At 42.2% G+C, this 25,797-nt stretch overlaps 1 protein-coding gene across 1 annotated transcript; it reads right to left on the bottom strand.

Moving 5' to 3' along the window:
* Positions 1-1,284: 1,284 nt before the first annotated feature.
* Positions 1,285-24,989, bottom strand: LOC135229608 (protein FAM170B-like). Its single transcript, XM_064279059.1, has 2 exons — positions 11,522-24,989; positions 1,285-10,813 (listed from the first exon to the last, which is right to left on the bottom strand). The coding sequence occupies exon 1, from the start codon at positions 13,545-13,547 to the stop codon at positions 12,486-12,488; it is 1,062 nt and encodes a 353-aa protein (XP_064135129.1). The 5' UTR covers positions 13,548-24,989; the 3' UTR covers positions 1,285-10,813; positions 11,522-12,485.
* Between the last annotated feature and the right edge of the window lie 808 nt (positions 24,990-25,797).

Below are 25,797 nucleotides of genomic sequence, written 5' to 3'. Positions count from 1 at the left end.
TCTCTCTCTATTGACACCCTCTGTCTGGAATGCCTCAGTGTGTCCACAGCCATTGGTCTGTAGCTGAGGACGTGAGATTTACACCTCCAGCCATTTCAGCTCCTCCTGGGTGCAGACTTATAGTCAAATATCAGCTTAAATCTCTGTATCGGCCTCTTCATGTATAAAATGTGCATTATAATGGTACATTCCTCATAGGGCTATCATGCAGAACAAATATCTTAGGAAAGGAGAAGCCCTTACAAGAATCCCAGCACCAGCGCATGTACTCAGTAAGTGTTAGCTGTTAGTATTATTACCTGACATCTCCATGTGGATATCTAACAGCTATGCCATGTTATCAAGGCCACGAAACAATTCTGGTCCCAACTCCATTCCACACTTATCAGTGAATTTCCCAAGGCTTCAGTGATGGGAGTCTGTGTGTTTTTCCACACAATGGACATGGGTGCGAAAGGTTGGCCAGGGTCTTCATAATAAGCTGCTCCAAAGTTCATATGAGTGGCCATTGAGACAAGTTACAACCAACTAATGCGGGAAAAAAATAGAACCACTCCTAGCTGCTCATGCTAGTATTCTCAGTCCAGAATATCTGGTGAGGGCACTATTATGGACTGAATTGTATAACCCCAAAAGGTATGTTGAAATCCTAACCGCCGTACCCGTAAATGTGACCTGATTTGGATATAGAGGATTTTAAAATTATATTAATGAGGCCATACCAGTGTAGGGTGGGTCCTAAACCTAGTCCCTTCTGAGTTATATAAACAGCAGAATAGACGCAGACACACTCAGTGGGAGAGGAAGACAGACAATGGAGCAGATGCACCTACAAGACCAGGAACACAAAGGGTGGCTGGAAGCTGCTAGAAGCTAGAGTAGACATGAGCCATACCCTGAATTGAGGCAGGTAGCCTCCTGAACTGCGAGAAAATAAATTTTTATTCTCTAAAGCCACCCAACTGTGTTATCTTTTTTTTTCCTACGGCAGCACTAGGTAACTAACACACATACCTGTGCTTATAAATCCAGCCCAGTGTAAAATAGTGCTCTCCCCTCCGTGGTCTAACCCACCTGGATCCCGCTGTTTCCCTGTCAGTGTCCTCTGCTTTCACTGAGAGCTGTGACAGAGTTGTCTTGATGCCGCTGCATAGACATTAACTTTATTTTTTACTTTGTATTTATGATTAACTAATATTAATTCTAATATTTTCTATGGTTTTTAAATTTTTCTGTGGAGGCATTCCTATAATCTATGAATAATAAGAGTTATACGTTTTCTTTTTGTACTCCAGTGTTAAATATTTAATAGAAATAATGAGAGAAAGCATCCTTATTGCTAATGAATATTAAAGAGAATGTCCCATATTTCACCAGGAACTATCATGCTAGTTGTAGTTTTCCACATTCGGGAACTCCTTTTCTGTTCCATGTTTGCTCAGAGTTCTTATGTCTCAGTGTGGTTGGATTTTATCACTGCCTTTTCACCGTCTCTTGAGGTGAGCCTATGTCTTTTCTTCCTTAACCTACACATGTGGTGAATTAAATTGTTAAACCTTTAATGTTCACTCAAGCTTGCATCCTTTAAATAAACCCCTTTGATCATGGCGTATTACCTGCTTTATACCTTGCTGGATTTCTTTGCCAGCATTTTATGTAGGTTTTTGCATCTCAATTGCTTACTATGCTTGTCCTGTAACTCCTTTTACACCTTCCTTTTCTAATTTGGTATAAATATTAAAGTAGCCTTAGGGAACAAGTTGGGAAGCATCTCATAGTTTTCTCTTCTTTAATGACTGTGTACAAGATTGAAATGATCTGTTTTTTGCGTGTTTGCTGGAACCTGCCTGAAAGTGATCTACCAAACCCAAAACCAGTTGGCCATTGAGTTGATTCCATCTTTGTAGGGAGATCTTGAACTACTGACCCATTTTGTGTAGTGATTAAAGGCCTCTTCTGATGCTACTTTACTTAGAAAATTTTCACTGCATGTTTTAGGCTGTTAGGATTTCATCTTTAAATATTATGTGGTTATCACTGTTTTCCGCCTTATCCAGGTCAATTAATCCCAGATTTTCCGTTTTCCTGAAGTGAGAGTGTGTATCTACTCCTGGTACCAATTCCCTAATCTAAGACTTATTTGCAAAGAAAGATACAACCCAGCCTTGAGTCCATAATGTGAGGTTACAGTCTCATATTATGTGATTTTTTTTGTAGTTGTTTTTTTGTTTTGTTATTTTTTTTCTTTTACATATTCCGTAATTGTTCTTTTTCTTAAAATTTTTTTACTTACTTTTTTTTCTTTTTTCATTTCCCACCTATCTAGCAGTTTTAGGAAACCTGGTGGAGTAGTGGTTAAAAGCTACAGCTGCTAACTAAAAGGTTGGCAGTTCAAGTCCACCGGGCGCTCCTTGGGAACCCTATAGGGCAGTTCTACTCTGTCCTTTATGGTCCCTATGAGTCGGAATGGATTAGACAACAATGAGTTATTGGTTCTAGTGCTTTTAAGGTTGTGCATTTCAGGTTCAGGTCTTTAATCTAGCTGAGAGCCAACTCCGGGTTCAGTGTGGTGAGGTGCTCAGTTGCATCTGTGCATCAAGAGAAGGCGCTTCAAGAACTAGGGGAGAGGGCGGCAGGGATGCTCAGAGAGGGGCACCCGGGAGAGGTGCGGGGTCCTGGGCAGCCCTACCACAAGCTGGCGGGGAGCAGGAAAGAGCTGGCTTCAGGAGCCTTTTGTGACAGTCCCAGCCCACCCATCCCCACCCACACCTAAGACTGGCCAGACTGGCAGGTCCCAACAGAACTCGGGGACCCTAAGGCCATAGAGGGCGAGACCCAGGGTACATACCTGAGCCTGATCACAGCGCATATGATGGGATAGGAGGGCAGAGGAGGCATATGGGGACTTGGGTCCAGACAGTGGACACAGAAGGGTGAGAACTTGTGGTTAGCGTCAGGATCTGAACGTGGAGGCCTTCGAGATGCACTTCCTGGAGGAGAAGGTGAAGCCACAGAGGCCACACTGCCTGGCACCCACCCTGTCCCCTTCCCAGGGCCCCAGACTGGACTCACCGCCTGCGCTGCCCTAGGAGAGCTCCCCATGTGTGGTACTCTTAGTTTGAGGAGCAAGAGAGCCCGCCCTGGTCTAGGCTAGGGAATTTATTTCCTTTGCTCTCATCATGGGTGTGAGCGGACTCTTGTCTGCACAGACGAAAGACGAATTATCAAAATCAGCTCAAGACTCCAGATTTGACTTAGATATCATAAATTAAAACAGAGAAATACAACTTTAGCAATAAGTGTCTGCCTGGAGCCCAAGTTGCATTAAAAAACAAAAAAACCTGAACAAGATCCCAGAGGGAGTGAGTGATAGGAGCCTCCTTCTTTTGCCGCCCTCCTGTGGTCCCAATCTTTCTCTTTTCCCACCTCCCAAGACTGTATCAACTACTCTGAGATTTTTAGAATAAAGATACCCAGGAATATCACTGCTCCCACCCTGTGAGGATTTCCCCAGTGCTGGGTTAGACTAAGACTGAGAATCCTCCAGAGGCTTCCGGGTCCTGTGTACTGGACGATCAACACACCGAGGTTCAGAGCCACTTCATTTTTCCTGCAATTGGGCATGACCCCAGGACATGTCTCTGAGAGTGCTGACACTTCCAGAAGCCAATGACCCCCTCACTGAGTTTCTCTGTCTTGGTCTCAGGATCAGTCAGGACAGCTTGTCACCTCAGGAGTGTTTCTGTTGAAGGAAACCTAAGCAGAACTATGGGTTTGTCCCTCACACCCTGCAAATCTGCCTCCTCTGAGTGGGGCGAGGAGCTACTGAAACATTGAAATCATTAAAACTAGCAGAAGCCACAGCCCATGGTACTGGGAGGGAGAGAGAGGTGGAGAGGTATAAAGACCCAGTTGTGAAGGCGACCAGCGGCCAAGATGTCCGAAGCCGCAAAGCTGACAGAAGCTGAATGGCCTCAAACCCGCTGCTCCTGAGCCCATTTCTTCTTTCAATGGCAAAAGCCTTTCCCTGCTCTTATGCGACTGGGCTGGAAGGGCCTTTGACTTATAACATGAAGCAGCCTCCAGAGCCTCTTGGGGCAAGTGATGGTCAAGGAGGCTCTGCCCAATCCCACCCTGCCCTTCCCAGTTGTCAGAGGACCAGGAATTTCAGTCTTCCAGCTCCTGGGCTGATCTAGTGACTTGTAACAGGATTTCACTGGACCTCGAAACTTTGGAAGATGGGAAATACTGCCTGGGTCCTGGTCTCATTACAGAACTTACATACAGGATAAGAAGAGGAGTTTGGGGCTTGACACCTGACATCTTAGCAAAGGTTTCAGTTTGTTTAGGAGGGAAGAGGTAAAAGAAGGCAGTGTCTACTATGTTCTTTTCCATGTGTTTAGGAAATCCTCACGAAGAGCCTCTCAGGTTAAGGAGTGATGGGAAATGCCTTGGTTTACTCTTAAAATTTGCCCTTGAGGCATTTTCTTCATGGAGGGCATGTAAAATGTTGTCTATTCAAGGAAACACTCTAATTCTTATGTAGACTTTGTACAGAATGACTATGTATGAAAACTAAACTTGGTACTTCAGCAAAGAGGTTACTTCTCAGGGAAGGCCCATGGGGAAGTTTGTACCAAATTCTGCGGTGCTGCCATTATTCCAAGGAGCCCTGGTGGTGCAAAGTTTAAGTGCTTGACTGCTAACCGAAAGGTCAATGGTTTGAACCCACCCAAAGGCTCAAAGGAGTAAACATCTGGCAATCCTCTCCCATTAAGCTTAAAACTCAGGAAACCCTGTTGGGACAGTATTGCCTTCACTCTGGGCCTCAATGACTCAGAAATCCACTCGATAGCACCTAGCAACAAGAACAACAAGCCATTGCTCCCAATGTGCCTGAAACGCCTCTCTGGGGAAGGCCGGCCTTCAGAGCCAGCTCATGGCCACATCGGAATTGAGACTCATTTTTTGTTACCACACCTTATTTTGGGTCCCAAAATTTAGTTTCCATTTTATTCACCAGACTTGACTACAGACATCTTTCAGATATTGTCAAAATTAATTCTATTCTCTAGTAATGATTTTCTGTCAAGAGTATGTTCCCAAGCATTTCCAAGAGACTGGAAAAACTTTCCAAAGAGTCATGTCCAGCGCCATGTTGTGCAGTGACTACAGTATTAACACAGTATATTTACCCACATAGTTCCCATGTTTTCTGCTTTCCTGAAATACGGGTGAAATTCCAAGTCTACCTCCTGAAGCACTTCCATTAGAGTCTCGTTTGGGAGAAGTCTGGTGGCGATGAATTCTCTCAGTTTTCCTTCGCTAAGAATGGCACTATTTTTTCTTTACTCCTGAAGGTAATGATTGGATATAGAAATCTGGGGTAATGTTTCTGATCTTTCAGTGTTGAAAAAATGTTTTTTCACAACATTTCAGCCTCTGTGGTTTTCTGATAATGAAGAAAGAGTCAGTGAAATTATTTTTCCCATGTGAAATCTATTGTTTTCTCTCTAGCTTCTTCCTGGGTATTTTGTTGATCTTTGTTATTCTGCAGTTGATTATGATGTACTGTATTTTTGTGCAAATAATGCACACATTATAGATATTCTTTGCCAACTGAGCCTTCCCCTTCCCGGGTACTCTTATGAGAATGGTGCCTAATTTTATTTATTTTTTTTATATGTTGGTGTAAAAAACTAGCATAGCATACTTGCAAATATGCCGGTTTGGGGGGAGGGGAGCGTGTGATTTGCAAAAAACACGTAACACAATATTTGCATAAAAATATATTTTCACATAGAATTCTTTAGGATTAACCTGTTGGGGTTTGCTGACCTTCTGAAGCTGTAAGTTTACGTCTTTCATCAAATTTGGAAAGTGTTTGCCCAGTATTTCATCAAATATGTTTTCCTACAGCACACATTTTCTCCACTTCTTCTGGAGTTCTAATAAATAAACAGACTTTTTCTCTAATTCTTGAGGCTCTGTTCATTTTTTTCCATATTTTTTCTCTCTTTTCAGAGTAAATATTTTAAACTCATCTTTTTTTCTCAGTCATCACCATTCTGCTCTTGAAACTATCAAATGAATTTTATTTCTACCATGTATTTTTACCATGTAAAATTTTCCTTTGCAAATAGCACCTATTATCTTTCCATTTATTTAAAAAGTGTCCGTGTTATTTCTTGGAGAATGATTAGAATAGCATTTTAAAATCTGTGTCTTATGATTTCAAGACTACAAGTCTGGCTTAATTTTATGAGAATTTTTTTCTTTTTTGTTTTTTGTTTTTAGCAGTCTATTGACCCAGTTATGTTCAGGCTCCAAGTTCTGTCCCATCTTCTGTATTCTATGGTTCAAATGTAAGTTCAATTTTTGAAGGCTTTGCAGCTGTATTCAGATCTAATCTATGTGAGCCCCACTCAGTCTGGAACCTTGATGGTGTTCTAACCCATAGGGCGCCTCTTAAAGGATTTGATAATGCTTCTTAGAGTCAGGGCAATGCAGATGCATCTGGGGGGTGAACCAGGATTTCATAGCAAGTCTGCAGAATCTCTTTCTTGCACAGTCTCCTCTCTTTATTTCTCTGCTGCTGTCTGAGTTCTGAAGGAGTGCTTTCCTGGCCCACTGGCAGGAATGCTGGGGCTTTAATCTCTTCATTCTGTTGTACACATAAGTGACTGGTTCTACCTATGGGGCCAAAGCACTGGATGGACAACCAGCCAAAAGGCTGGCAGTTGGAACCTGTCAAGAAGCACCTCAAAAGACAAGCCTGGTGATCTGCTTTTGAAAAGTCTCAGCCTTTGAGGTAGAATTGACTAGGTGCCAGTTAACAGCAGAGAGAGAGAAAATGTAATGGAGCTTTCTCTACAATATTTGGTTCTTCCATACTCTGGTCAGAGAGAAGGATTCTCCTCTGCCAGAGTTTCAGGTGTCTGCCCACCTGCCCACCTGCCCGTCTCTCTCCTTTATGGACCCTCTATCCCATTTATATGAGAGAGGGCTTCTCTTGGAGCTATTTCTGTCCACAACGGATGTGCAGCTCTGGGATTTGGGCTCATTTAATTTCAACCTCTGGAATGTTCATACTCTTTGTTCTGGTTTCCCGCCACCTCCCCAATCCACCTTCAACAGTTTCCCTTGCAGAATCCTCAGATAGAGTCCCATGCATTTGTCCAGATACTTAGCTGTCAGATACCAGCATAGCCACCGGGGAAGTGCTGGTTGTGGTTGAGGGGGAGGGACTGTACACTGAAGGAGCTGCAAGATCTGGCTGCCTTGTGTGAGCAGGACGGGGGTGTGCTGAGGGACGAGTGCTGAAGGTGCTGAGTCAAGGGGAGTTTAATATAAAGTTGGGTCAAGGAGAGTTTGTTGACAAGGATTTATTGCCGTAGCAAGGGTTCTGGAAATGGGTTTAATATGCTGTGGGATTGCTTTTGGAAGGTTGGAAAAGGCAACGGCCCAAATTCTATGAAATCGAAATGCCAGACCTACTGTGTCGGGTGTTGGAAGAAGAAATAAAAGCCTCCAATATGTGGGCATTTCTTGGAGGTCCTGAAGGACACCCATTTCATCAAAAGAATAAGGAACGTGGAGATGAGGGGAGCACCAGCAACATGGAGCTTATCCAATATGTATCCTTTGCAGGGGGTCCCTGGGTGCCACAAACAGTTAAGTGTTCTATACTAGCTGAAAGTTTGGAGGTTTGAACCTAACCAAAAGAACCTCAGAAGACAGTCCTGACGATCTGCTTTTAAAGGATCACAGCCTTGAAAACCCTATTGAACACTTGTACTATGCCCACATGGGGTTGTCATGAGTTAGAAATGACTTGATGACAGCTAACAAGAACAATTCTCTATAGGATCAGGTTTTAGTGGGAGCTGGGCTGCCTAGTAGCAATGTAAATCCCAGCTGAACAGAGGCCAGGTGGAAGTACTTAACTGTCAGAAACAAGTCGTGTGTAGATTACCATAAAGGTCAGTAGCTCAGAGTATTAGTTATCTCTTGGTGCATAACAAATTCTCCCCAAACTTATCAGGTGTGAGATAAATGGAAAAATATTAAACCCATTCCGATAAATTTGGAACTAGACAAAAATTTTGCTATCACTCAACATAGTTTTTAGGTGAAGGAATAAACTAGAAAATTTAAATAACTAGTACAAGTATTAAAAGAGATATTTAAAATAATGATGATATAATTATATACCTGCATAAAAGACAAATGCATCAAAATCAATGGTTTCTCTCCAGTATAGAATAAGGGTCTAAAATTGGCAAGGGTGGGAAGGGCAGACCGTTCTCTTTCCCTTACTACTTGACTGTACCACACTGTGTCCAAAACTGTAAAATATTTAGCAAAACATTGTTTTAACCAGAGCAGCAAAGGACCTCTATGAGGGAAAACAGTGTATTAAAGTACATAAAATGAAACCTGAATATATGCAAAAATATGCCATATTTTCAAATGGAACGTCTTGTCGATTAAATGGAGGTCCTTAAAACTAATATATAAGTGGAATGCATTTCTAGCCAGAATATTAAGATAGTTGTTTTTGAACTGTATACAGTAATCATATGCTACAAATACTACAGTAGATAACAAAGAATAGATAACAAAGAATATTCCTGTTGTTACGAGACTTGGAGGCAATTTTTGACTCAAAGCCATCCCATTTGACTGCCCCATAGGGTTTTCTAGGTTGTAATCATTATGGGAGCAGAACACCAGGTCTTTCTCCCTTGGGGACACCTGGTGGGTTCGACCTGCCACACTTTCTTTGGACTAGCAGTTGAGCACTTAATCGCTGCAAAACCAGGGCGGTTTTACCAAAGTAAAACATGAAAAAGCAGGATAGTGACAGGTGTCTACCTCTTCGGGTAACAGAACAAATTGATATTACATAGCATAGAAGCTGACAAGTCGACCAATGAAACAAAATCTGTTAAGAAGTCACAATAACTTACAAAGGTCGTATTTCAAGAAAATTATATTTATTTAATAAATGGTGCTGACTCAAGTGATCGTTCTGGGGCACAAAGCTTGCAAAAATGTGATACACAAATCATAGATTTGGGAAATCATGTGAAATGGAGATGACAAGCCTTAATAACAATTTCCATTTTACACAGAAGGATAAAAGTTATGCACTTGAACAATGAGCAGTGAATTCAAACAGTTCATTCAGAGTAAATCCACATGCCCAGTAAACATAGTCCAAGTTCAGAAAATATCAAACTGCCAGTGAAACTGGCACAATTTGAAAATCAGCACCACCTATAGCTGGCTGGGCTGTGGGGAGAAGGATGCCCTGAGAGGTGGCTGGAGAGGTGCATTATGGCAGCCTCTAGGGGAAAGATATGGCCATGACTCTGTACTTTTAACATTCTTTGAATTGGAAATCTCACTCTGTGGAGTCTATTCCACAGAAACAAATCCTGTAGTACACAAAGGATAGTTATTATTAATATGACGAAACTTTGACTGTCCATTGATGGTGGAATGATAGATAACTTATGGTAAAGCTACATCCTCAATAAAACAGGGAGTCATTAGAATGAAAAAGAGTTGTAGTAGTTGAGTGGGAGAAATCTCTATGAAGTATTATGGAAGTATTACTGAAACAATCAAGGTGCAGAGAAGTGTATATAAAATGAGCACATCTGGGTTAAACAATATCAATTGTTTGAATATGCTTGAATACCTGTGTATGTTTATGTGTGTGTATAAATGAGAAGACGAGGGTACATGCAAGTCTGTGTGGGCTTGTTTAAGCAAGGATAGGAGAGACTACTTACCACATTGTTAACCTGAATTACCTTGGATTCACTTGTGGGAAAGAACAGGGGGAGGAGAGTTAGAACATGCAGGAAGAGTGGACTTAAAAAGCATGGATGATAATGTTTCCATTTTAGTGGTGTTATGTATGGACAAATAAATCTGTCTTGAGCAGAGAAAGCCAGAATATTCCTTAGAAGTAAGGATGGCTTTGGACATCTTATCAAGAGGGACCAGTCCCTGGAAAAGGACATCATGCTTAGTAAAGCAGAGGTCCAGGGAAAAAGAGGAAGACCCTCAATGAGATTGATACAATGGCTGCAACAGTGTGCTCAAATATAGCAACGATTATTAGGATTGCAGTGACCGGCCGAGTTTTGTTCTGTGGTGCCTAGGGTCACTGTGAGTCAGAACTGACTTGATAGCTTCTAACAACAACATGTACAAGTCCAGATAAAGTGTACTGAATTGATATCATCTATTTAAATTATTCATGTAAGTTAAAGACCCAAAAATATAGTGTTAGTGCCATATCTAATGACTTACAGAGAATCAAGGTAGAATGTCAAGTGAAAGAAGGGGCAAGAGCAATGTGGATAGAGTGAGACCAAGTTTCCATAAAAGCAAACATCCCAGCAGATGTACTTGTGTACCTGTGACTGTGTATATGTGTCCCTGCAGAGAAGTGTAGGGAAGGACACATATGTGTCTATTAACATTGGATACCTTGTGGGAGTGGGAGCAAATTACATACGAGGGTGGGACCCTGACATAACTTTTTTGTCATACAAATCTGTAATCTCGAAAATGTAATAAAAAACAATTTCAGAACTTTGGAAGTTGATAAACATCATAGATACATGTATATTTTAATGTGTTTCGTTAGATATTTTAAATAGGTGAAAATTTTCTATAATGACAGACAAAAGATTTTAATCACTGGAAGGAGAGCACACCACAGACAGTAATAATCAGATCCAGTGCATTTCTTCTTGTTCTTGGAACCAGTGAGCTCTTCTGGTCTCTATAACTGGAAATGACCAAAAATAATTTTGGGAAGTCAGTAGAGTTACCCCTCAAACACGTTTGCAAGCACATGTCTACAGCTAAATGTAGAAGGCTGGACACCATGTGCGATTCACTAGGTAACTCATGAGGCTCCGGAAAATTCTCTTTCCTGGATGTGCTGGTACCACCTCCTCCCTGCCTTGACCCACTGTATAACCCGCCTTTGTGCATTCGAGGCCCTTTTCAGGTCTGAGCCTAGAGCATAGAGGACATCAACCGGGAAAGTAGCTTTTAAGAAGAAAGATGTTGATCAAAAGACTTCAGAAAGCAGTACCTCCCCAGCCAGCCTCTCCCCAGCCTGGGAATGCCAACCCCTCCCACCCTGATACCTCTGAGAATCTCTGATTTTTTGTTCTGGATCCTTAGGAGACTGCAGAATTTACCTGGTCTGAACACCTTGGCTCTTCTCTGCCTGTGGCCCTCTCCCTCACAGGAGCTGTCTCTGTCACTCTGAGGCATACACACAGGACAGACTGTGGATGGAGGTGCCCATCCTAGAGGTCCTGCCCTCCTTTCCTCTGCCCTCTGAGGTCTCATCGCCCAGAGAGATGGATACATCCCTGTCATGTCCAGGGCTTCCCCACACCTGGGATTTGATGTTGTGACTGAGACTTGGTCTTTTTTGTCCACTGTTGAGCCTGGGCCTGAATTTCCCTCTTCACATCCATACCTGTGTTCTCGCTCTTCTCCCCAGGTTAAGAACCCTCTCCTCTCTTTTGCTTCTTTCATCTCAGATGGCCTTTTTCTTCCAGTTCTTTGACCTCGGGACAGAACAGATTTGACCACGGAGGGGGGGGGGGGAATTAACGAGATTTATTGACGTGTCAAGAACTGGAATGTACAGCTTTATTTAAAGGAGAAGAAAAAGTTCCAAAGCTCTACCCCTTACCCGAGGACATACTCTACAAGAAATACCCTGTAAGCACTGGATCAACTCTTATCCAGAAATGGTTAACACCCAGGGGGATTTTTCTACACCACCTCCCACTTACATTCCCCTAATGAGGCAACAACAATGCATCCTAATCAGAACCCCAAATTCACCCTAGGAGACCAGAAGACATGGCTGGGGTGAATTCATTTTCCTTCACCGGGCCCTCCTCTCCTCCTGCCAAGCCTTACCTCTTTCTCTGCCTGTATGCTGCTGGGAAGGGACCCAGAGTCCTTGGTTTAGGGCTTTATGCCCACTGCTCACCTGCAGGCAGGTTTCCTGACACCCTGCCATCTCTCTGATTCTTTCTCCTCCAAAGAACTCACTGATACCCCCTTCACCATCACACCTCACCAGGGTCCCCCTTAGCCTCCCAAGTCCCACTGAAATCCCATTCCCCTTTCCCTACTTACTCTGTGCTCATCCTTAGGGGTCCCAAGACCTCACCATCAAGATGAGGCCTGTCCTGTCCTCTCCTGGGCCAGGGGAGCCTCTGAGGGGACCTGGTGTCTGTGTTCAGCTATCTGGGGCTTCTTCCTTAGGGCTGGAGGTCTTTGTGCCCTTAGGGTGGAAGGCTGGTGGTCACAGGGGAAGGAGGCTAAGATCTTCCAGGGGAGCTGGGTTAAACGAACCTGAATGGAGGTCTCTCATGAAGGGCCCTCGTTTCCAGCCCAAAGGCCCTGCTCCTCCTAGTCCCAGGGTGCTAGCAGGTCTTTAGGTCCTTCCCCCTCTGGCCTTGGTGCTGCACCTTCTGCGGCCTGGCCTGCCTCTGCAGCCTGTCCAGCTGGTGCCTCAGCCTCTTCAATTCTTCTCTCTGCTTCTCCAGCTGCTCCTCCAGGCGCCTGCAGACTGCTCTCATCTCCCTCACCTCCCTCTTCTTGGAGGCCATCAGGTAACGCCTGGCCAGCAGGTGGCAGCGTTGGGGCCTCCCCTGGACTGAGCCTGGCAGCGGCCTCTCCAGCAGCTCTTGAAAGAAGACCCGGCAGCTGAAGCTCTGGCTCACACCATGCGCCGCGTGCGCAACCAGGGCCTCCCGGGACTGGAACAGGCGGCCGCAGGCCACGCAGCGGAAGCCGCGCTCACGGGTCACCAGCCACTCCGGGGTGGCTGCGCGGGGGCTCTCCCCATGCTTCTCCCCTTGGTCGGTGGGGTCCGAAGTACAGGTCTGGGGCCCCTCCTGCCAGGGCTCCAGGGTGCTGACCAGGGACTCAGTGTTGGCCAGACTGGGGGCAGAGCCGATGGTGCTCTCCTCAGAGAGCTCAGCCTCAAAGACCTGGGGCATCTTGCCCACGGGGGCAAAGGAGGTTTTGGTCTGCCAAGCGACCGCCGCCCCCTTGACTGTGCGCATCTGGGTGAAATATGCGCACCTGACCCATTGTTTCTCTGAAGTAGCCCTGTAGCTGGAGGAGTGAGAGGTCTGCTCGGTAGAAGATGAAGGAAAAGGGCTCTCTGATGCTTTTGGAATCTTCCTGGGCCTGGAACTTGGGCTTTTTGCTTGGGATGTTGTTGATTCTTGGGCATTTTCCTCTTGGATAGAGACCTCTGAGAATAGTAGATTTAGTTGAGCTTTCAGGGTCCTTATCCTCACCTGTGACCCCAAAGCTTTGGTCATAGGGACCCCTGGAGGCCTCTCCATCACCATATCCTCCACCTCTGCAGACCCCATGGTTTCTTTCTTCTTCCCCAGAGACCCACCACCCTTTGGGGGCACTGCTGTGGAAGACAAAGTCTCCATTGTAAAGTGGCACTGTTTATGGTAGTTCATTTTTTAAGAAATTATTTTTCTTTAATTCCACATTTATTGAATTCCAATGAATTTGTTCCTTCGGAACTTAGAAATGACCTCATTCCCCTGAAACTTCATAATAAATGTGTGACGTCATTGAAAGAAGTTTTCTATGAGGGTGATTTTCTTAGTAAATTTGGGGTGTAAACGCTCAAAGGAGAGCAATGCTCACCTCTTTTCAACCTCTTTTACTGAAAGGCTGTTTTACGGAGAAGTTATACTTAAAGAGAAGAATGCGTATATTTAGTTAAGACTCTTACGTGTATACCTCTTTCTTGTACCCTTCTTAACCAAGCTACAGTAGGGGATTAAAGTTGCTTTTCTCGGAATAGAAGCCCTTGTCCTTATTAGAGGAACTCCTTCAGCGTGAGGCAGAAAGAGATATCCGTATCTGAGAACCTGATGCCAGAAACCTCAGACAGACAGCACACAACCACCTTAACTGGGTGTGTCTGGGTGGGTTGCCTATGTCAACCTAAAGGTCTGTGTATGTTTGTGAATATGTGGGAAAGACTGTAGACTTCAGGATCCAGAAAGAGATAGAGCTAGGTCATGTGTGTTGGATGGAGGGAAAGCTCCAAAGACAAGATCCAGAAACGGAACCTGCCAGCAGTGTGTTAGAGGGGTACAGAGACCAAGGAGGGAGCAGGAAGCAGGGCTCAGCTACCAAAGGGCAGAATGGGGCAGCAACAGAAAAGACAAAGGTGGTACACTAGTTGGAGAAAGGATGGAGAACTGGGAATGATAGCAGAAACTGAGGTTAGCTATAGTTGGAATTTGAAAATTCTTTCTTGCTAGGCTTTGAAAACATCATGCTGATTGAAGAAAGTTAGTCATAAAAGGACAACTACTGTATGATCTTACTTGTATGAAATAAGCAAATATATAGAAACCGAAGATTATTGGGGGTTGCCAGCTGTGACAGGGAGGCGGGAAGGGTCTGAAATCTTTCACTGTCTCATCTCATGCTGTCATTCTTAATCTCTTTATACTCTCAATACTTTTTCTTTTTAAATTTATAACATTTCTATTACTTAATCACCATATAACTTGAGTTTTAAATTCAAAAAAAGAGAAATGAGTAAGAGAAGGTGCCACTGTGCAATACTTTGTGTCAGCTAGGCATCAGGGAACCAGAGTGACAGAATGCACTTCTTCTTTGCGGAAAGCTTGAGGAGAGTCATGGCAGCTACAATGACCATGTCATATAGACACTCCAGTAAAAGGGCTGGTTAACTAGAACTTTGGAAATTGGGTGAGTGGGTAGAAAGGAATGCATTGCAGAGAAACTGAAGATATATATGTATGTACATATATGTGAATTAAAATAACTTTGTGTAGCTAGTAATTGGCAATGATAATTCATCATGGATTTCTGAGCAGAAGATCCAGGTAATGATACCTGACTTCAGGAAAGTTTGCTTTGGCATTATTGTGCACAGAACACCCAAGGAAGAAATACAGCCCCTCAACGGGAGCTGATGCACTGCTTCAGCAAATCTTAGGATATAAGTTTAGAAGAAAAGCATCATCTCCCGAAGGTCATAAAAGTTGTTTGTGAGTATATACTAGATTTTCTTTTATTTTTTTTTATTGTGCTTTAAGTGAAAAGTTACAATCCACGTCAGTTTCTCATACAAAAACTTATGTACACATTGTTATGTGACCCTAGTTGCTCTCACTGCAATGTGACAGCACACTCCTTCTCTCCACCTGTGTTCCCTGTGTCCATTGAACCAGCTCCTGTTCTCCTCTCCCTCCTCACCTTGACTCCAGATAGGAGCTGTCCATATAGTCTCATGTGTCTACTTAAGCTAAGAATCACACTCCTCACCAGTATCATTTTATGTCCTATAGTCTAATCTTTGTCTGAAGAGTTGGTTTCAAGAATGGTTTTAGTTTTGACAGACAGTGTGGGGGTCATGACCTCTGGGGTACCTCCATCTCAGTCAGACCGTTATGTCTGGTCTTTTTACTGGAATCTGAGGTCTGCATCCCACTTTCCTCCTGCTTCATCAGGGATTCTCTGCTATGTTCCCTTTCAGTGCAGTCATTGGTGGTAGCCAGGCACCATCTGGTTCTTCTGGTCTCAGGCTGATGGAGTCTCTGCTTTATGTAGCCCTTTCTGTCTCTTGGGCACCCCTTGGACACAGTCCCCTGGAGGGACAGTGGCAGGGCTGGCAGTAGCAGTCAGGATGCAGTTTCCTCCGGGGGAGACAGCAAGTCTCACAGTCTACTCACAACTCCGGAACCAGAGAAGAGCAGTGTTGTTGGCAAAAGCTAAGTACTTGCATTCGTTTTACTGTGCGCTCAGCCCCCAAGACAGCTTCAGTAGCTGTAGATCTCCCTGCACCTGAGATAGGTGTTGCTGTGCAGCCTGAGCCATTCTCCTGGCCTTGGAGAAGGAATAAATTAACAATTGGGGGAAAAGATAATCTGCCAGCTCCACTAAGCTGGGAAGCTCAGGACAGAAGAAGCTCCTTTCCAGGCACAAATGCTCCATGGACTTTGAATACCTTTCACCCCTGCATGGACCTGTGTAGGCCCATTTCGGTAGATTAGGCCCTTGTTACTGCAGTGGTGTATGTGCTGGGTATCCAACTTCAACTGTTTCACCTTCTGGTGGAGAGGTGTGTTTTTGATGTTTGACACTGCTCTGCCTATTAAACAGGGTCCTCACCTACCTACGTTGGGGGCCTGAGGACTGGTGGCTCCACCCACATCATCTAGACACCCACAACAGGGGTCCAAGGATAACAGGTGCCTCCCAGTCCTTACAAACAAAAGCGTAGGGTGCCTGTGGTCTGACTGCAGAACCCACCTACCTGTGCACTATAGAAACAGAGGTGCACTTTCCTCACAGATACTTGGGAGATGGTTCTCAGCAACCGTCTTTGTTCAGAGTGTGACCCCCTGCTGCAAGCAGATACCTGTGTCTACAACAATCACCCCTCCCCATATAAGACTATAGGACGTGAGGACCTACAATTGATGACCAACTACCTAGACACCTGAGCTGAATCTATACAAGAAAAGTGAATGGACTCCTAGGCTCATATACCTGGTAACAGGTCGAGCCATCTGGTGACAGGATGTTAAATCTTGAAAGTTGCAAATGATCAAGCAAGCTCACTCAAGCAGCCTATTTGGGCATATCAAAACAAAACAAAGCAAAAAGCTAGGATACAGTAGGCAAAAGTAAAAAAATAAAATAAAATAACTTATAGATGGCTCAGAGACAGCAGTCAATATCAAATCACATAAAGAAGCAGACCATGATCACTTCAACAATCTCTCAAAACAAAGAATCAAGGAATCTTCCAGATGAAGGTGTTTTCCTGGAATTACCAGATGTAGAATACAAAAGGTTAATATACAGAACTTTCAAGAGATCAGGGAGATCAGGCAAAATGCAGAACAAGCCAAAGAACACACAGATAAAGTAGCTGAAGAAACTAAAAAGTTTACTCAAGAACATAAAGAAAAATTTAATAGGCTGCAACAATCCATAGAAAGAAAGCAATCAGGAATTCAGGAGATTAACAATAAAATTACAGAATTAGACAACTCAGTAGACAGAGGAACAGTATTGACGAAATGGAAAGCAGAATTGGTGAGATTGAAGATAAATAACGTGGCACCAATATATTTGATGAAAAATCAGATAAAATTATTTTTAAAAAACATGAAGAAACCCTAAGAATCATGTGGGGCTCTATCAAGAGAAATAACCTATGAGTGATTGAAGTATCAGATTAGGGAGGGATAACAGAAAAGACAGAGAGAATTGTTGAAGATTTGTTGGCAGAAAACTTCCTTGATACCATGAAAGATGACTCATTGAACCCCACATAAGGTAGATCTCAAAAGAAAGTCACCCAGACATATTATAAAGAAACTTGCCAAAACCAAAGACAAAGAGAGAATTTTAAGAGTGGCTAGGAATAAATGAAAAGTCACCTACAAAGGAGACTCAATAAGAATAAGCTCAGACTACTCGAGAGAAACCATGCAGGGAAGAAGGCAATGGGATGACTTATATAAAGTGATGAAGGAAAAAAATTGCCAGCCAGCATCATATTATATCCAGCAAAACCGTCTCTCAAATATGAAGGTGAAATTAGGACATTTCCAGATAAACAGAAGATTAAGGAATTTGTTAAAAAAAAAAAAAAACCTACAAGAAGTACTAAAGAGGGTTTTCTGATAGAAAATCAACAATATCAGATATCAACCCAAGATTAGAATGCAGGACAGAGCAACCAGATATCAACCCAGGCAGGGAAATTACAAAAATAAATCAAGATAAAAAAATGCTCAGAACAGGGAAACAGTGATGTTATTATGTAAAGGATGACAATACTAAAATAATAAAGAGGGAGTGAAAAATGTAGTCATAGATCTTTCACACACAGAGATAGTCAAGGGGATAGAAAGATGTAAAAGTTAGGTTTAAACTTAGAAAAATAATGGCAAATATTAAGGTAACCAAAAAGGAGACTAACAATCCTACACATCGAAATAAAATACAAGAAAAACATAACAACTCGGGAAAAAAAAAAAATCAACAATGAATAAGAGGAAAAGACAATATACAAAGAATAACTACTCAGTACAAAAAATTAAGCAGAAAAAAGAAACTCGACAACATACAAAAAAAGATATCAAAATGATGGCAGAAAACTCATAACTACCATAATTACACTGAATGTAAATGGACTAAATGCACCAATAGAGACAGAGAGTGAAAGAATGGATTAAAAAACACGATCCATCTATATGCTGCCTACAAGAGACACTCCTTAAAGACACAAACAAACTAAAACCAAAGGATGGCAAAAATATATATCAAGCAAACAACAATCAAAAAAGAGCAAGAATGGCAATATCAATTTCTGACAAAATAGACTTTAAAGTTAAATTCACCAAAAAGGATAAGGAAGGACACTATATAATGATTAAACAGACAACATACCAGGAGGATATCACCATATTAAATATATACACACCCAATGACAGGGCTTCAAGATACATAAAACAAACTCTAACAGCATTGTAAAGTGAGATACACAGCTCCACAATAATATTAGCTGACTTCGACATACCACTTTGGTGAAGAACAGAACATTCAGAAAGAAGCTCAGTAAAGACATGGAAAATCTAAATGCCACAATCAACCAACTTGACTTCACATACATATACAGAACACTCCACCCAACAGCAGCCAAGTATACTTTCTTTTCCAATGCATATGGAACATTCTCTGGGAGAGACCACATATTAGGCCATGAAGCACACCTTAACAGAGTCCAATACATCAAAATATTGCAAAGCATCTTCTCTGACCAGGAAGCTATAAAAGTAGAAATCAAAAACAAAAAAAAAAAAGCAGGGAAATGAAATCAACCACTCAGAACCTGAGCATACCTTGCTTAAAAACGACTGGGTTATAGAAGAAATTAAGGATGGAATAAAGAAATTCACAGTATCCAATGAGAATGAAAACACTTCCTACCAGAACCTTTGAGACACAGGTAAAGCATGCTCAGAGGTCAATTTATAGCAATACATGCACACATTCAAAAAGGAGAAAGGGCCAAAATCAAAGAATTATCCCTACAACTTGAACAAATAAAAAGAGAGCAACAAAAGAAACCCTCAGTCATCAGAAGAAATTAAATAATAAAAAGTAGAGCAGAATTAAATGAAATAGAGAACAGAAAAAAAAGTTGAAAGAGTTAACAAGACCAAAAGCTGGTTCTTTGAAAAAATTAACAAAATTGCTAAAACATTGGCCAAACTGACAGAAGAAAAAAAGGAGAAGAAGCAAATTACCCAACATCACAACAGACCCAACTGAAATTAAAAGAATCATATCAGATTAGTATGAAAAATCATACTCTAACAGCTTTGAAAACCTAGAAGAAATGGATGAATTTCTAGAAACACATTGCCTACCTAAACTAACAGAAACAGAGGTAGAACAATTAAATAAACCCATAACAGAAGGAGAGGTTGAAAAAGGTAATTAAAAAAATTAAAAATCTCCCAACAACAACAACAACAAAGCCCTGGCCCTGACAGCTTCCCCGGTGAGTTCTACCAAACTTTCAGGGAAGAGTTAACAGTACTACTAGTAAAGGTATTTTAGAGCATTGAAAAAGATGGAATACTCCCAAACTCATTCTATGAAGCCAGCATATCCCTGATACCAAAACCAGGTAAAGACACCACACACACACACACAAAATTACAGACCTATATTCCTCATGAACTTAGATGCAAAAAACCTCCACAAAATTCTACCCAATAGAATTCAATAACATATCAAAAAAATAATTCACCATGACCACATGGGATTCATACTAGGTATGCAGGGATGGTTCAACATTAGAAGAACAATCGAAGTAATCCACCATATAGGTAAAACAAAGGACAAGAACCACATGATCTTATCAATTGATGCAGAAAAGGCATTTGACAAAGTCCAACACCCATTCATGATAAAAACTCTCAGAAAATAGGAATAGAAGGAAAATTCCTCAACACAATAAAGGGCATTTATATAAAGCCAACAGCCAACATCACCCTAAATGGAGAGACTCTGAAAGCACTCCCTTGAGATGGGGAACCAGACAAGGATGCCCTTTATCACGACTCTTATTCAACAGTGTGCTGGAGCTCCTAGCCAGAGCAATTGGGCCAGATAAAGAAATAAAGGGCATCCAGATTGGTAAAGAAGAAATAAAAGTATTTCTATTTGCAGATGACTTGATCTTATACAGAGAAAACCCAAAAGAATCCTCAAGAAAACTACTGAAACTAATAGAAGAGTTCAGCAGAATATCAGGATACAAGATAAACATACAAAAATCAGTTGGATTCCTCTACACCAACAAAAAGAACATCAAAGAGAGAAATCACCAAATCAATGCCATTTACAGTAGCCCCCAAGAAGATAAAATACTAGGAATAATATTGTAACCAGAGACATAAAAGACCTATACAAACAAAACTACAAGACACTACTAAAAGAAATCAAAAGAGACTTACGTAAGTGGACAAACATACCTTGATCATAGATAGGAACACTGAACATTGTAAAAATGTCTCTTCTACTGAAAGCGATCTATAGATATGCTGCAATTCCAATCCAAATTCCAAGGACATTTTTTAATGTGATGGAGAAACAAATCACCAACTTCATATGGAAGGGAAAGAGGCCCCAGATAAATGAAGCATTACTGAAAAAGAAGAACAAAGTGGGAAGCATCACACTACCTGATTTTAGAACTTATTATACCACCATAGTAGTCAAAACAGCCTGGTACCGGTACAGCAGCAGACACATAGACCAATGGAACAGAATTGAGAATCCAGACATAAATCCATTCACTTATTAGCTGATATTTGATAAAGGCTCAAAGTCAGTTAAACGGGGGAAAGACAGCCTCTTTAACAAATGGTGCTGGCATAACTGGATATCCCTCCACAAAAAAATGAAACAAGATCCATACCTCACACCATGCACAAAAACTAACTGAAATGGATCAAAGACCTAAATATGAAATCTAAAATGATAAAAATCATGGAAGAAAAAACAGGGACAACACTAGGAGCCCTAATACATAGCATAAACAGTACAAAAAACATTACTAACAATGTACAAGCACCCAAAGAAAAATGAGATAACTCCTAATAATCAAACACTTATGCTCATCCAAAGTCTTCCCCAGAAGAGTAAACTGATTACCGACAGACTGGGAAACAGTTTTTAGCTATAACATTTCCGATCAGCATCTGATCTCTAAAATCTACATGATAATGCAAAAACTCAACAACAAAAAGACAAATAACCCATTTTAAAAATGGGCAAAGGATAGGAACAGGCACTTCAACGAAGAAGACATTCAGGCAGGTAACAGATACAAGAGGAAATGCTCACAATCATTAGCCATTAAAAAAAAAATGCCATTAGAGAAATGTAAATCACAACTACAATGAGATACCATGTCACTCCAGCAAAAAAAGGCTGCCATTAATCCCAAATCACAAAATAATAAATGTTGGAGAGGTTGTAGAGAGCCTGGAACATTTATTCACCACTGGTGGGAATTTAAAATGGTACAGCCACTTTGGAAATCAATCTGGCACTCCCTTAAAAAGCTAGAAATAGAACTACCATAGGATATGGCAATCCCACTCCTTGGAATATATCTTAGAGAAATAAGAGCCTTTATACGAACAGATATATGCACAACGATGTTCACTGCAGCACTGTTTACAATAGCAAAAAGATGGAAGTAACCAAGGTGCCCATCAACAGATGAATGGATAAATAAATTGTGGTACATTCACACGATGGAATACTTCACATAGATCAAGAACAATGATGAATCCATGAAATATTTCATAGCTTGGAGGAATCTGGAGGGCATTAGGCTGAGTGAAATTAGTCAGTTGCAAAAGGACGAATATTGTATGAGACCACTATTGTAAGAACTTGAGAAATAGTTTAAACAGAGAAGAAAATATTCTTTGATGGGTACGAGGGTGGGGAGAAAGGGAGGGAGAAGGATATTCGCAAATTTAGATAGTAGACAAGAACTATTTTAGGTGAAGGGAAAGACAACATACAATAAAGGAGAGGTCAGCATAACTGGACTAAATCAAAAGCAGTTTCCTGAATAAACCAAATGCTCCGAAGGCCAGAGTAGCAGGGGCAGCATTTGGGGGACCATGTTTTCAGGGGACATCTAGGTCAATTGACATAATAAAATCTATTAAGAAAACATTCTGCATCCCACTTTGGTGAGTGGCGTCTGCAGTCTTAAAAACACTATCAAGCGGCCATCTAAGATGCATCCATTGGTCTCAACCTACCTGGAGCAAAGGAGAATGAAGAACACCAAAGATACAAGGTAATTATGAGTCCAGAAGACAGAAATGGCCCCGTAAATCCGAGACTACATCAGCCTGAGACCAGAAGAACTAGATGATGCCCGTCTACAACCGAAGACTGCCCCGACAGGGAACGAAACAGAGCATCCCTGATGGAGCACGAGAGCAGTGAGATTGCAGACCTCAAAGTCCCATAAAAAAATCAGACTTAATAATCTGACTGAGACTAGAGGAACCCTGGAGGTCACGGTCCCCAGACCTTCTGTTGGCCCAAGACTGGAACCATTCCCAAAGCCAACTCTTCAGACAGGGATTGGACTGGATTATAGGATAGAAAATGATAGTGGTGAGGAGTGACCTTCTTGTCTCAAGTGGACACATGAGACTATGTGGGCAGCTCCCGTTTGGATTGGAGATGAGAAGGCAGAGGGGGACAGAAAGTGGCTGAATGGACACGGGGAATACAGGGCTGAGAGAAGGAGTGTGCTGTCTCATTAGTGGGAGAGGAACTAGGAGTATATAGCAAGCCATATACAAATTTTTGTATGAGAGACTGACTTGATTTGTAAAGTTTCACTTAAAGCACACACACACAAAAGATGGAAAGAATACACAGAGTCACAGTACCAAAAGAAATGGTCGACTTTCAGTCGTTTCATGAGGTGGCATATGATGAAGAACTGGTAGTAGTGAAGCAAGAAGTCCAAGCTACACTGAAGGCACTGGTGAAAAACAAGGCTCCAGGAGCTGACAGAATACCCACTGAGTTGGTTCAACAAACAGATGCAGCACTGTACATGCTCACTCCACCATGCAAAGAAATTTGGAAGCTAGCTACCTGGCCAACAGGCTGCAAGAGATGCACGTTTGTGTCCATTCCAAAGAAAAGCGATCCAACAGATTGTGGAAGTTATCAAATGTAAATCATAGTATTAGTAAATATGGTAAACAAACAAACAAAGAAACTCTATCTACTCTACAGTGAATATGACATTCTATCCCCAGGAGATCTAGTGAGTTTATGATGTTTTTGTTAGGTGCTGTTGAGTCAGTTCCAACTCATAGCGACCCTGTGTACAACAGAACGGAACAGTGCCCAGCCCTGGGCCTTTCTCATTGCTATGTCTGAGCCCACTGTTGCAGCCACAGTGTCAATCTGTCTCATTGAGGCTCTTTGTCTTTTTCACTGACCCTCTACTTTACCAAGCACGATGTCTTTTTCCAGGGGCTGATTCCTCCTGATAATATGTCCAGAGTACGTGAGACCAAGTCTTGCCACCCACCTTTCTAAGGAGCATTCTGGCTGTACTTCTTCCAAGACAGGTGTGTTCATTCTTCTAGCAGTCCATGGCATATTCATTATTCTTCACCAACAACATAATTCAAGTTTCAGTTCTTTTGCCTTCCTTATTCATTGTCCAGCTTTAGCTGCACATGAGGCGACTGAAAATATGATGGCTTGGTTCAGGCACACCTTAGTCCTCAAAGGGACATCTTCGATTTTTAACACTTTAAAGAGGTCTTTTGTAGCAGATTTGCCCAATAAAATATGTCATTTGATTTCTTGACGGCTGCTTCCATGGGTATTGATTGTGGATCCAAGTAAAATGAAATCCTTGACGACTTCAGTATTTTATCTGTTTATCGTGATTTTTTTCTTGTTCCAGTTGTGAGGATTTTTGTTTACTTTATGTTGAAGTGTAATCCATACTGAAGGCTGAAGTCTTTGATCCTCATCTTCAAATCCTCTTCACTTTCAGTAAGCAAGTTTGTGTCATCTGCATGTCTAGGCTGTTAATGAGTCTTCCTCCAATCCTGGTGCCCCTTCTTCTTCATAGAGTCCAGCTTCTTGGACTGTATGGATTATATGTTTTTTTAAAGACACTGAGTTTTTGGTAATTTACTACGGTAGCCCTTGAAAATGAATACAGAGCCCTTCACCAAGGACAAGTCAAGTTAGCACCAAAAATGTTTTTTTTAAGGGTAGCCACGTAGCATGAGACATGGCAGTTTTTAAAAGTATGAAGTAAAACTTTCAGCTTTGACAAAGAAAGGGCTCCTCTAAGTCCAAGTTCTAAGTCCATTGCTGTTGGGTCAATTCTATCTCATAGCGACCCTAAAGGACAGAGTAGAATTGACCCATAGGGTTTCCAAGGAGTGGCTGGTAGATTCGAACTGCTTGGATAAGTATTGTGAAAAAATACAACCCTGACACACAACTTTTCTGAGCTTAGTATTAAAACAAAACAAAACAAAAAAAAGTTGGTATCGAGTGGATTCTCACTCATAGGGACCCTACAGGACAGAGTAGAGCCTCCCCACAGGGTTTCCAAGGAGGGACTGGTAGATTCAAACTGCAGACCTTTTGGTAGCAGCCAAATGCATAATCATCGCACCACCAGTGGCTTTCAAATCAGCTATAGGCTGATGATCTTCAAATTCTTAGAACCTGGAAAACCTCACAGTGGTATCCACAGCTGGGAACTGTTCTCCACACTTGGATGACCTCAGACATCCAAATCTAACTTGTCCGGAAAAAAATCTTTTGGTCATTTTCTCAAGTTTGTTCCTCCATGGTTTTCCACATGGTAGAGAATGGCTCTGGTGACCATGCGCTCATGGTAGCCTGAATTCTAGAAGTCACCTTTGATTCTCCATTCCCCTCATCCCATACATCTGATCCACCAGCAATTCTTGGCAGCTCAAGCTCCAAAGTTCACCTGAAGCCTGCCCACTGTTCCCACCTGCACTGCCACCATCACTGCTCACCCTGACCACTGCAGAAGCATCCTCACCAGTCCTCTGTATTTGCTGTCTTCAAGTTCTCCTGGGCTACAGTTAATTCCTGGGACACATTCTTTCTCAAGACCATTGAACAATAGAAGGAGAAGGGCATTTAGTTGTATGCTACCTCCTCCGCTTGAGCTGCATGCCCCTCAGAAATCACTTTTCACTGTCCACTCTATAATGTCTCTATTCCAATTTCCTGTCTTTGGCCGCACTGCTTTGATAGCGTGCATGCATATGTGCTTCAGGGGTCATGTAGACAGATGCCCTGGAGGAATTTTTCTTAGTACAATCATGGTCGTGTGCCATCAAGAGATTCTGACTCATATCAACCTTGTATGACAACTTAGAATTGCCTCACAAGGTTTCCTAGGTTGCAGTCTTTATGGCGCAGCCCTGGTGGCACCGTGGTTAAGAGCTCGGCTGCTAACCAAAGGGTGGACAGTTTGAATCCACCAGTTGGTTCTTTGCGGAAAGACATGGCAGTCTGCTTCTGTAAAGACTTATAGCCTCAGAAACCCTATGGGGCAGTTCTGCTCTG

This window comes from Loxodonta africana, unplaced genomic scaffold (genome assembly GCF_030014295.1).
Source record: "Loxodonta africana isolate mLoxAfr1 unplaced genomic scaffold, mLoxAfr1.hap2 scaffold_423, whole genome shotgun sequence".
NCBI classification, from domain to species: Eukaryota; Metazoa; Chordata; class Mammalia; order Proboscidea; family Elephantidae; genus Loxodonta; species Loxodonta africana.
The sequence above is the reverse complement of the archived record's forward strand: the minus strand, read 5'-3'. Positions and strand labels throughout refer to the sequence as shown.

Coding starts and splice junctions, on each gene's coding strand:
- LOC135229608 (XM_064279059.1), bottom strand. CDS start 13,547: ATGAACTACCATAAACAGTGCCACTTTACAATGGAGACTTTGTCTTCC.